Source organism: Mustelus asterias, chromosome 11, assembly GCF_964213995.1.
Source record: "Mustelus asterias chromosome 11, sMusAst1.hap1.1, whole genome shotgun sequence".
Lineage (NCBI taxonomy): Eukaryota > Metazoa > Chordata > Chondrichthyes > Carcharhiniformes > Triakidae > Mustelus > Mustelus asterias.
In genome coordinates, this window is record NC_135811.1 from 99,976,633 (window position 1) to 99,989,455 (window position 12,823).

General features: G+C 41.3%; 2 protein-coding genes across 2 annotated transcripts in view; both read right to left on the bottom strand.

The window, feature by feature from the left end:
• LOC144500739 (gap junction delta-3 protein-like) overlaps positions 1-3,777 on the bottom strand; it is a 46,851-nt gene extending 43,074 nt beyond the window's left edge. The window contains exon 1 of the mRNA XM_078224132.1: positions 3,615-3,777. The gene's annotated coding sequence lies outside the window, so the exon portion shown is untranslated. The remainder of the gene's footprint in view (positions 1-3,614) is intronic.
• A 3,995-nt stretch (positions 3,778-7,772) lies between these two features.
• Positions 7,773-12,823, bottom strand: part of top2a (DNA topoisomerase II alpha) — a 60,872-nt gene continuing 55,821 nt past the window's right edge. Inside the window, exons 31-35 of the mRNA XM_078224115.1 lie at positions 12,303-12,450; positions 12,123-12,205; positions 10,591-10,797; positions 9,797-10,014; positions 7,773-8,368 (exon numbers count right to left, since the gene is read on the bottom strand). Of these exons, the coding sequence (XP_078080241.1) occupies positions 8,216-8,368; positions 9,797-10,014; positions 10,591-10,797; positions 12,123-12,205; positions 12,303-12,450 (809 nt within the window). The 3' untranslated portion in view covers positions 7,773-8,215. The remainder of the gene's footprint in view (positions 8,369-9,796; positions 10,015-10,590; positions 10,798-12,122; positions 12,206-12,302; positions 12,451-12,823) is intronic.

Sequence of the window (12,823 nt, forward strand, 5' to 3'; positions counted from 1 at the left end):
TTTTCATCATTATTAGGTTAATATATGTTGTTTCTTCTGGAATATATTCTGAAATCATGGTTGCAACTGTTTTCCCGATCCAACTTGAACAATTAAAGTCTTTTCAATATGTCAACTGCCAGTGTTTAGTATTAATGGGATTATGTTCCTTTTTGACCTTCAATTGTCTGATCTATCTACTCATTCTCTGCTGAAGGTGTTGAGCCTTTCTAGAGTATAGTTCCACTGGTCTGGACATCCTGCAGCAAGTTGTCCAAATGGCCATTCTTCATGGATGATGGACCTGAGGAACTTTCTCTCAGACAAATTCCTGAAGGACATAGCTGCCAGATTGGCAGATTGTTCATAAGTTTCATAAGATATAGGTGCAGAATTAGGCCATTCGGCCCATTGGGTCTGCTCCACCATTCGATCATGGCTGATAACCTCCACATCCCCATTTTCTTGCCTTCTCCCCATAACCTTTCAACCCAATAAGATGGTGCGAGAATCCATGAGGGACAAACTTCCTGGACCTCTTTATCACCAATCTACCTGTCACAGGTGCATCTGTACATGGCATCATTTGTATAAGCAACTACTGCAGAGTCCTTCTGAAGTCAAAGTTCTGGCTTCACACTGAGAACACCCTCCACAATGTTGTGCAGCGTAACCAACATGCTAAATGGAATAGATTCAGAACCGACCTAGCAGCTCAAAACTGCGCATCCATGAGGAACTCATGACCATTGGTAACAGGATTGTATTCCACTACACCCTGTAATCTCATGGCTTGGTATATTCCTTACTATACTGTTACCATCAAGCCAGGGCATCAACATTGATTCAATGAGCATATCTGGAACAGTACCAGGCATACCTAAAAATAAGGTGCCAACCTGATGAAGATACATCACAGCACCGTAGGCCTGTTCAACAGCAGAACCAGCATGCAACCAGGGGCTAAACAATCCCACAAGTTCTGTCACATCCAGTCATGAATGGGTGATGGACAATTAAACAACTAATGGGAAGAGGCAGCTCCACAAACATTGCCATCCTCAGGGATGCTGGGGCCCCACACGCAGATACAATAAAAAACAAGGCTGAAGGTTTTAACCACATTTTCAGCCAGATGTGTTGAGTGGATGATCCATCTCGGCCTCCATCGGTCTCCAGTTTTCAGTCAATTCAGTTCATGCCACATGATGTCAAGAAAATGCTGAGTGCACTGGATACAACAAAGGTTATGGGCCTCAACAACATCCTGGCTGAAGACTTGCCAGTGACAACCACATCCCATAATGTTTTTAAAAAAAATGAAAGCAAGCTATGGTACTGTAGATGCATATAAAAATCATGCTGCCTGGTTTGGAGGGTAGGTCATATGAGGAAAGGTTGAGGGAGCTAGGGCTGTTCTCTCTGGAGCGGAGGAGGCTGAGGGGAGACTTAATAGAGGTGTATAAAATGATGAAGGGGATAGATAGAGTGAACGTTCAAAGACTATTTCCTCGGGTGGATGGAGCTATTACAAGGGGGCATAACTATAGGGTTCATGGTGGGAGATACAGGACGGATATCAGAGGTAGGTTCTTTACGCAGAGAGTGGTTGGGGTGTGGAATGGACTGCCTGCAGTGATAGTGGAGTCAGACACTTTAGAAACATTTAAGCGGTTATTGGATAGGCACATGGAGCACACCAGGACGATAGGGAGTGGGATAGCTTGATCTTGGTTTCAGATAAAGCTCGGCACAACATCGTGGGCCGAAGGGCCTGTTCTGTGCTGTACTGTTCTATGTTCTATGTAACATGCACAATTTCCAGACAAGGCTGGATATGACCTGACAATTCACAGTGACAGATTTTTATTGATAGAGGAGTTATGACTTTTTTTATTTATTAATGTCACAACGAGGTTTACATTAACACTGCAATGAAGTTACTGTGAAAATCCCCATGTCACCGCATTCCGGCACCTGTTCGGGTACACTGAGGGAGAATTTAGCATGGCCAGTGCATCGAACCAGCACATCTTTCGAACTGTGGGAGGAAACTGGAGCACCTGGAGGAAGCCCACGCAGATATGGGGAGAATGTGCAAACCCCACACAGACAGACAATGACCCAAGCCAGGAATTGAACCTCGGTCCCTGATGCTGTGAGGCAGCAGTGCTAACCACCGTGCTACCCAGGGTTTAGTTTGTTTCTCCCAGTGGTTATTTTTGGAGAGAACATGTTCCCCCCCGCCTCCCCTAACCCCCCCACCCAGTTGCAAGCTTGATATGACCTGAATAAGAAACCTGGCAACTTTTCATTCGCCGCTCAGGAGCAATGAGGCCAATTGTTGCCTCAGATCACACAGACCAGCAATCATAGAATCCCTACAGTGCTGAAGGAGACCATTCGGCCCATCAAGTCTGCACTGACTCTTATCCAGACCCTTTCCCTGTAACCCCATGTATTTACCTCGCTAATCTCCCGAACCTATATATCTTGGGACATTAAATTGAAGCTGTAGGCACAAGTTCATATGGATCAAAGATATTTTAGATATATTTTAAATAGCTTCTCAGAACCAATCTGTCCTGTGACAGATCATTAAGTTATCAATAGCCTTCATTTAAATATGATTGATGCTCATTTCGTTCAAGATAGGTCAAGTTTCACATGTTAATGGTCGTGAAAATGACGACCCCAAGTTGTCACCTAGTTGAGATACACAGAATAGGAAGGTCCTTGGAATCTGCTGACTTAGCCAAAGCCAGCAAGAATACCACAAATATCCCAAGAAGGTGAGGGAGGCGAATATTCAGTCAGGGTTTCAGTTTCTGATTACTGTCTAGTGACATCTGCTGGACACTAAGGTTTTGTGTCAACACAGGCTGAGGCAAGCACCTAAGTCTGGCTCTGATGCCCGGTTTCCCTGGAGTGAAATAATCCATTGCCACAAACAGAATGATTACTTTGTCCAGATACCAGGCGGTGCCTACTAAGGGAGTTAGTTAATTCAGATCACATCAGTCTGAAATTGGTGTTGCAGCACTTGACCCAAACCAACTCTCTCTGATCCCAACGGGTAGCATCATGGAGCTTCAGAGACATATAATTATTCCATCAGTGTCTTCAATTAAGCTTGATATGAAAAGTTCCTGGCTAATGATATTTAAAGGGGGGGGGGGGGTAGGTATTCTCAAAAAAAAGGTTAGCCAACCACTAATGTAATTACTGTGAAATCAACTAAAATCATTGTTACTAAATATTGCAGAACACTGGCTTTTCGAAAGCTGCATGAAACATTCTTATTTCGACCTTTTCCCGTGGTCAGGTGAACGAAAGAAACATTCTCACTCGAACCTTGGTCTGAACTGCTCTTCCATTTCATGTTAAGGTTTTGCTACCCCAGCTACATTGAGAGGCAAACCCTGCCATCAGATCCAACTGGGAAATCAATGCAACTTGCTGCAAAGTTTGCAACTGGGTAGAGGGCATGTTCCCTCCAAAAATAACCATGGGGGAAAAAACCCAAACTTAATCATAACTTCTCTATCACTAAAAAAATCTGTCACTGTGAATTGTGTTTTCCTTGAAATGCTTAAAGAAGGAATAAAGCAACTTGATAAAAAGTTTCACTTAACTTTTTTAATGACAGGCAAAGTTCTCCATAACAAAAGCCAATCTTTTGCGATGTCTTGACACTCCCTCTAGCAGTGACCGGGATCACGATAGTAATGTTTCTCCTCTTCCACCCCATGTATTTATAATCTCAGTTGCACCGGCGTTGGAAGAGTTTGAAGCCATAAAACATTTAAACGCGTCCACCTCTTTGTGGGGAAACTCGACAAAACCACTGCTCAGGGAAATCAGCAGCGTCAGTCCCGCAATGTGTGTCATGGGCTGCAACAGAAAACTCCTCCCGTTTTAGAAGGATGCTTTCCTCCCCCACACTTTGCCAAGTCTTTGAAACTTCAGGCAGCCGGTGGCTACATCTCCTGTTGTCCAAACGATCCTGACATCCCCCCCTCCCTTTATAACGTGACCTACGGAGCAGCTAAACCACATCTTCTTTGACACAGCAAGTCCCTTAGATGTTTATTGTGGAAAAGTTTTCAAGAAAATACTCAGTCCACGCCGCCAGAGCTTGTTTTAATCTGTGGAATGACGACTGGTGAACAGCCACCTCCCCAACCCCCGCCCCCCCATTCCTGGGATGTCACTTTCCCATTGACTCAATGACGCCCCTAATCAGCTCCTCCTGAAATAGGGATCGGTAAAGATGAATCGTTTCACTCTTCCCTTGAAACATCCCACCCCTCCCCCCTTTATGGAAATAAATTGTTTTTTTATATAGTGCCTTCAATGTAGGAAAGGGCTTCACAGCAACATGACAATAGATAAGACACTGAGGCAAGATAAGAGTAAAAGCAAATCACTGCGGATGCTGGAATCTGAAACCAAAAGAGAAAATGCTGGTAAATCTCAGCAGGTCTGGCAGCATCTGTAAGGAGAGGAAAGAGCTGATGTTTCGAGTCCAGATGACCTTTTATCAAAGATAATATAAGGACACAGAAACATAGAAAACAGGAGCAGGCTATTTGGCCCTTGAAGACTCGTAATTCATTATGATCGTGGCTGTTCATCCAACTCAATAGTCTGATCCCGCCTTCCCTCTATATCCTCTGATCCCCTTTACCTCAAGTGCTATGTCTAACTTATTTTTGAAAGCATTCAATGTTTTGGCCTCAACTGCTTTCTGTGGTAGTGAATTCTACAGGCTGACCACTCTCCGAGTGAAGAAATTTCTCCTCATCTCTGTCCTAAATGGTCTACGCTGTATCCTCAGACTGACTCCTGGTTCTGGACACCTCCACTAATCGGGAACATTATTCTTGCACATGTGGCTAAATGCTTGGTCGGGGTAGGTTTCATTTGATTTATTGTCACATGCATTGTGATAGTGGAAAGTATTGTTCCTTGCGCGCTAGACAAAACAGAGTACATAGGGGAGGAGAGTGCAGAATGTAATGTTACAGTCACAGCTAGGGTGTAGAGAACGATCAGCTTAATATATGGTAAATACATTCAAAAATCTGATGGCAGCAGGGAAGAAATTGTTCTCGAGTCAGTTGGTATGTGATCTAACTTTTGTATCTTTTGCCCAACGGAACATAAGAACTGGGAACAGGAGTAGGCCATCTGGCCCCTGCTCTGCCATTCAATAAAATCATAGCTGATCTTTTCGTGGACTCAGCTCCACTTACCCGCCCGCTCACCATAACCCTTAATTCCTTTACTGTTCAAAAGTTTATCTATCTTTGCCTTAAAAACATTCAATGAGGTAGTCTCAACAGTTTCACTGGGCAGGGAAGAAGGTGGCAGAGTGTGTCCGGGATGGATGGGGTCCTTGATTATGCAGGCAGCTTTTCCGAGGCAGTGGGAAGTGTAGACTGAGTCAATGGATGGGAGGCTGGTTTGCGTGATGGACTGGACTATGTTCACAATCCTTTGTAGTTTCTTGCGGTCTTGGTCAGAGCAGGAGCCATACCAAGCTGTGATACATCCGCAAAGGATGCTTTCTATGATGCATCTATAGAAGGGAGGTTCAGAGAGAATTTCACCATCTAGGGTCTCGACACTTTAAGGCACAGCAACCAATGGGAGGGGAGTAGGAAGAAAAGCTGCACAGTAAGTCCTGTTGGAAGAATACATAATTCGTTTTGAGGTTATCCAGAGATAGTGGGGGTCACCAGATGAGATTGAGAGCTTGACTCATTGGGGTGGACCCAGGTGAACAGGGGGAAATGGAACTTGCTGCAAGTTGGTTATGCAGGCAATGACCTCGCGTTTATGCAATGGGGAAGTTGGAATATTCGTGCCTGGAGATAATTGAATCTGGTTGAATTTTTCGGCAGCAAATAAGACTAAGGCAGTGGCGGAGAAGGTGTCTGGAATTCATGGTTGGGCTAAAGACAATGGTGCCTCCTGATTTTAAGTGAAATAAATTGTGATTTAAAGAGGCTGGAATGTCAGAAAAACCTTGAAACACAGAGGAGGCTGATGTGGCAATGAAGTAGAGATGTCAGCATGCATAGAATCTGATGTAATTTGTACAGATATGACTGGAGCAGTATGTGGATTATAAATACGGTAAAGCTGTGAAGATTTGAATGAGATTTTTAAAATTGAGGCAAAAGGAGTGTCCATAAGATACAACCAGAAAGGATGCTTCCTATGGTGCATCTGTAAAAGTTGGAGAGTCGTAGCAGATATGCCAAATTTCCTTAGTCTTCTGAGAAAGTAGAGGCATTGGTGGGCTTTCCTAACTATAGTGTTGGCATGGGGCGACCAGGACCAGGTTGTTGGTGATCTGGACACCTAAAAACCTGAAGCTCTCGACCTTTTCTACTTCGTCCCCGTTGATGTAGACAGGGGCATGTTCTTCTTTATGCTTCCTGAAGTTGATGACAATCTCCTTCGTTTTGTTAACATTGAGGGAAAGATTACTGTTGCTGCACCAGATTCTCTATCTCATTCCTGTACTGTCTTGTCATTGTTTGAGATCTGACCCACTATGGTGGTGTCAAGAAACTTGAAAATCGAATTGGAGGGAAATTTGGCCATACAGTCGTAGGTGTACAAGGAGTATAGTAGGGAGGCAAGGAATTGAGTGGCCTGTCGTTTACAACTTCAGGAAAACTCATCATATACTTGCTCTGGACTCTTATGTCCCATTTCCCCATAGGGACCTGGAATTATGATGCCATTGTGTTCAATTCCAAACTTACTGGTGTCCTTAGTAGCCAGGCAACATTAGGTGAGTTACTTTGACCCTTTTGAATCAACCCAGCAAACTAATTGGCAAGTTGAAAGGCATAATGTCATACCAAGAGCCCCATATCTTGCCCAGTGAAATGTTTTCATGTTATACCTGACTCAGAACACAAGAGCAGGAATGAGTTATTCATCCCTTGAACTTGTCCTGACAGTCAATGGCTAAATATTTAAATAACCTATTTACCTATCTTGGACCCATACCGTGCATCATAAATCCAGCAATCTCAGCTTTAATATGTTCAACTGATCTCCATTCTCAGTAGCATTCCATTCCAGTGTAAAAGGTTTTTCCTGACAATCATCCCTAATCAGCCTAGTTCTAGCTATAAGATTATACTTCCTTGTAATAATTGCCTCACCATGTTTTTTTCCTCAAACTACCCTATCACATCATCATAAACATCCCAGTCAGATCATCCATTAATCTTCTATGGGCGGCACATGACATAGTGATTAGCACTGCTGCCTCACAGCGCCAGGCACCCAGGTTCGATTCCTGGCTTGGGTCACTGTCTGTGTGGAGTCTGCACGTTCTCCCTGTGTCTGCGTGGGTTTCCTTCCAGTCTGAAAAATGTGCTGGTTAGGTGCATTGGCTATATTAATTTTGCCCTCAGTGTACCCGAACAGATACCGGAGTGTGGTGACTAGGGGATTTTCACAGTAACTTCATTGCAATGTTAATGTAAGACTATTTGTGACTAACAAATAAACTTTATACTTGACAGAATGAGTACCAGACCATGACACCTGATGCTGATCATAGTGTTGAATTCAAATTATGCAGGGATCATACTTACTTGTGGTGGGACATTGAACTGTGAAAATTAATTGATAAATTAATGTACTTTACAAAGGAGTTATTTTAAATTAACAGCCAAGTTAAATAAAGCAACTTTGAATTGAGGAAACTATGTTTTTCCCCAAAAGTGCACAGTTCGACTGAGAGAACACTCAAGATATTTGTACTTTTTACAAAAATTTTATTTCAGAAATTTGAAAAAGTTAAAAAAAGTGGAATGCAAGTGAACAGGTAAGTGACAGGATAAGAATCAGTTGCCAGCAAATATTTACAATGGACAGACAAAATTAAAACTAAAAGTTAGCCAGCATATTTCCAAAATATTCCATTTGCAGTCTATTAGATAATTCTTCATACAGGTTAGAAAATAGGCATGCAAAGGCTAATCAATTGTGTGCACAAAGTGTATAAAAACTGCACTTTCCCCCATAGGTTAGGAGCAGAAATCTGCTTTGATTTCCACCCACTACTCCAGAGGAAGAATAGTGCCCCAGTAATCCACAGTATAACAGATAACATTATAAAGCAATACTGGGACTTCCCTGGTCTATTTGGCTCAATACCAAAATTGGCAGGGCACAAATTAAGTGGACAATACTTCAACATTTAAAACAAATCATCATCGTCAGAGTCCTCCAAATACTGAACAGGCTTTTTTGCACGGCTCGTCATTCTGGGAGGTCTACCGAGATCAATACTTGAGTTAGAGTCTTCAGCAGCATCAACACAGAAGCTCTCATCTTCCAGCATCTTGCATTTCTGAAAGAGAACCACGATAGTAAAAAAAATTATAACTATTTGAGGATTCTGGCTCTGTTTTATTAAAAGATGAGGGAAGCCAGAAATAAAGTTCAAATGATTGTGCAAGTGAAGAAGCCAAAAATAATGTAAACATAGTGAGGATTTCCAAAATCAACAATAATTATATAAGTGGTGCCGTATCTAGTCACCATTCATGTATAATCATCACATGCCTGTAGTAGGAGGCAGGGGTATCACTGTTCCTCAGGTCCTTGCCAATGTCCCCATTCACACATTTTCAACAGGCACTGCCAAATAGGAGTGAGAACTCTGGCTAATTTTACTCTCTATAATTCAGGAATGCTAAAACACTTCTGATGCACCATCTATGATCAGCTAACTCAGCTGAGAGCAGTGCACATACACCAAACCATCCTCACCTGAATGAGTTGGATGTCTTGATTAATTTAATTAGTAAATAAATATAAGCATCAGACATAGTTATTGGGAATGTGATGGCACTACTTATATTTATACAGCATATGCACTCTTTTGAGTTTATGATAAAAAAAACAACATTTGTGAACTGCTAAAATAGCATGCAATGTGTCAGAGATAAACCAACATCCCATATGAAGGGAAATATCATTGGCAGCTTGGTCAATCAAAATAATTAGAGCAGCAGAAGAAAGCAAACTTAATAATTGGCAGCTCCAAAGGGTATGTATGGAACAAGTAAGCAGTATCGAGTCAGGCTCAATAGAGATCAGAACATATCCTGCTACATGAAGTAGCAATCACTGATAAAGTTAAAGGACTGCCATTGGATTATCCAGTCACGATGAATAACCTCACCACTCCCCGTGGTCAGTTTGTGGACTCCCAGGGTTGGCGTGCCTTCATTTAAAGGCACCCAGTCCTTGATTGAAGGACTTGACAAACTAATAGCCAACCTTGTCCTTGCTGGTGACCTCTCTCGCCACTACTTAACGGTGGCCTGGGTACTGCTCCTTGACCCTGGGCTTCTGGCAAGAGTTACTCCGGCAGCAGCTCAATGTTGGACAGCTTTCTCAGGAGGAGGCTATGCAGGGCTTTTGCCAGATCTTGGGCCAATAAATGCCGTCCCATTTTACCAACCTACACAAAATGTGCCTCCTTCTCATTTACAATAAATGTGCTCCCATCTCCCTTCCTGCCACTGGCAGTTTGAGGGTTGATTTGTGCTTTGTGCAGATTTCACTAGAAATCAGTTTGAAATTGCAGTGCAAACTTGAATAAATTAGTAAAGTTCTCCTGATTTGAGACTTTTAAAGCAGCAAACAAAATTCACCAGCCATGGCTGGTCTTGAACCAAGTCTCAGAGATGAGACATCTTACTAACTTCAAAGAAATGCACTGGCAATTTTAGGCTCCAAAAAGTGGAAGTGAAATGAAAAACCCACTCACTTTGCTTGCAGTTGCTTTTGCAGGCTTTGATCCAAAGTCAGATTCCGAATCAGAGTCAGTATCCTTTTTCCTTTTAGGTTTTTTAGTCTTCGCAACTTTCTTTGAGGCATTGCCTTCATCAGAAGATGTTTGGCTTTTTGTTTTTGCAGCAGTCTTGGAAGTTTTTGGAGCAGCCTTTTGTTTGGTGAGAGCATCAAAAATGGAAGGCTGGCTTTCATCTGGAAATAATTATATTTTACATTAAACCTAATATTGAGCTTTCCAAAGTTGCTATTCATTAACCTGTTCAATAACTTAGCAGCAAATATAATTCACAAATGAAATGACAATAAATTTTACAATAAACATTCCTTTTCCCAGACTGAGAGAATAACCAAATCCCAGCTTTCCTCAAAGTTGCTCAAGTAGGCAATTCTCACGAGTGGTCAAAAGGAAAACTTCTCAGGACCCCCTGGTAAAATCTTTCAAAACCACCTGGCATCTCAAAATGGTTTACAGCAAACTAGGTTTGACAATATGGTATAAATCTCAAATTATTAATTTATCAAATTAATCCAGTCTTCAATAGCAATGGTAAATTGGCCTCATAGTTATAACACATTGATAACTATATCATTGCTAAGCATTAGCCATGGTCGCTTTACTGGAAATTAAACATAAATCCAAAGAAAAATATTGGAACAATTTCTGATATCTTTTCTTCCCAATTAGGGGCAGTGATTTTGTTGCCAGAAATCAAAGAACCATGCAGATTGCAATCAAGACCAGATCTTTATCAGAACAGATTCACTTGCCTTTCTTGGAAGCAAATGTTTGTTTCTTTCCAAGAGCTCGTTTTTTTGGTGCTGCTTTTTCTCCAGCAGGTTTGGCTGCTGGTTTCTTGGCTGCAGGTTTAGAAGTGGCAGAATTGTTTGAGGAAGCTTCAGGTTCATTAACCGTATCAGAAGTTGATAAAGAATCATCAGTTACTCCAGGGACATTCTTCTGAATGTCCTCCGTGGCTGTAAACAAGAGTAGATTTTATAGTTAAGATAAATGTTAAAAAAAAATCTAATAGCAAGGTCCCAAATCCTGAAAAACACTATTCGTATATTAATCACATTTTCTAAATAAATTGCATCAATATTTTCCTCAACAGAAGAAAATGATCACCTTTTAAAAAACCTGTCAATGCTACAATCAGCAAAGCAATTTCAGTACCATTTTGTAGAATTTCAAAAATATTAACAGTTCTTGAAATATCTAACAACATTGTTTGGGATTGATTCGTTCAGCCACATTCAGCAAAGCACATGTACAGCATTCGGGGGGGGGGGGGGGGGGGGGGGGGAGTCAGACCAAGATGCAACCCAATCTCAAAAGCATTATTATGGGTTTTTAAAAAAATACTCAAAGCTCTTCAGCTCGACATTGACCCCCCCTTTCATAATACTCCACTAAATTCACTGCAGACAATGTGGCTTAATTACAATAAGAAGTCTCACAACACCAGGTTAAAGTCTCCATGTCTCCACATCATGCTTAATTACAAGACAGCTTTCAAAATCCTTTTGCTCATCTCCTTCTTAAAACACTGAATCAGCTGCAAACACCACCCTGGTGCTCTACAACGAACCAGTAGGTGGTATGCATAAGTAAATCAAGCAACCTTGTTCAGTTAGCATCACCTTCTCACCAATGACTGCCCGTACAAGGAATGCTGGAGCCAAATATCCATCAATTTGCACATTGATTTAAACTTAACATTCACAATCAGCCTAGAACAAGAAAATAAATACGCTCATTGTTGGTATGATATTGATTATTGTATTAAGAATGTACAATCATACTATATGATAGATAGGCAGCTCCCACATTCACAACGCCAACTACTGAAATAAGCCAAATGTAAATATTTGGATTTTCTTCTACTGGCATATACTTTCTAGACGCAATATCATGCCCAACGACTCTGCACATGGTTACATTTTGTTCTACTCTATCTCACTCATGAAAGCGTTATCTTGTTGAGTTATGATTCTGCCAGTTTTGATCAGTCTCAGCCATGTGCCACATATCATCAGTATTTTACCACAAGCGAACACCAGAGTCCATGTGTGCACTTCAAAATGAATGAGTGGATGGCAGTTTCCAAGGGCATAAAGGTTATTTTTCCATCTGCAGTCAGCTGGCTGATAGGCACAGAGATCAAATCTGGGGTCCATTAGTGTGTAGTTTAATTCATTTTCATGGTCAAAAAATACTGATCCATTAGCGCTGCTTCCAATCTTGTATCAAAATGATAGTTCCTTAAAGTTACTACCGTTGGAAATGGAGATTCACTTACATGTTTTGGAAGATGTCTGTGATGATTGCAGAATTGCACTTTCACGAGGAACAGCTTTTTCAGAAGCTTTTGACTGAGCTTTCCTGTACGAAACACATTACATGCATTATAGCAAATATATTTGTCCATTCCACTTGGGACAAATTCACCTCTGATTTTAAATCTAATTATCACACTTACTTAAGGGCATTAGTTGTCTTTGGAGCGGAGAATTCAGTACCACTATCTGAAATACTAAAATCATCATCACTTTCCTGATCACTCATCATTTTATCACCATCTTCATCTTCTTCATCAGATGACCCAAGCACATATTTGGTCTTCGAAGCTGTGGTAAATGGGGAGAGAAATTATCAACAGGAAATTCTGTACCTTGCTGCTTAGGAAGGATAAAATTAAAAATGTGAGCAGAGCTTGAGAAAACACAATTGAATCTGGGTAGAACAAAAACATGGTAAGAAATGTTAATGTGCAAAGGTGATTGCAGGTTTGAATTTCTATTTTAGCACGTTTACTTTTGGAAAATCCAATTGAAGGACTAAAAATCTTGCAGAAAATGCCAGAGTTCTGAAGCCATCAAGTTTTGGAATTAGAAACCTGAAGATTATAGAAAGGAAAAACTGAGGTAATAGGAAAAGGAGGCAGGGTCCATTAATAAGTATTAAACATAGGGCCCGATTTTACCAACAATTTGCGCCCAT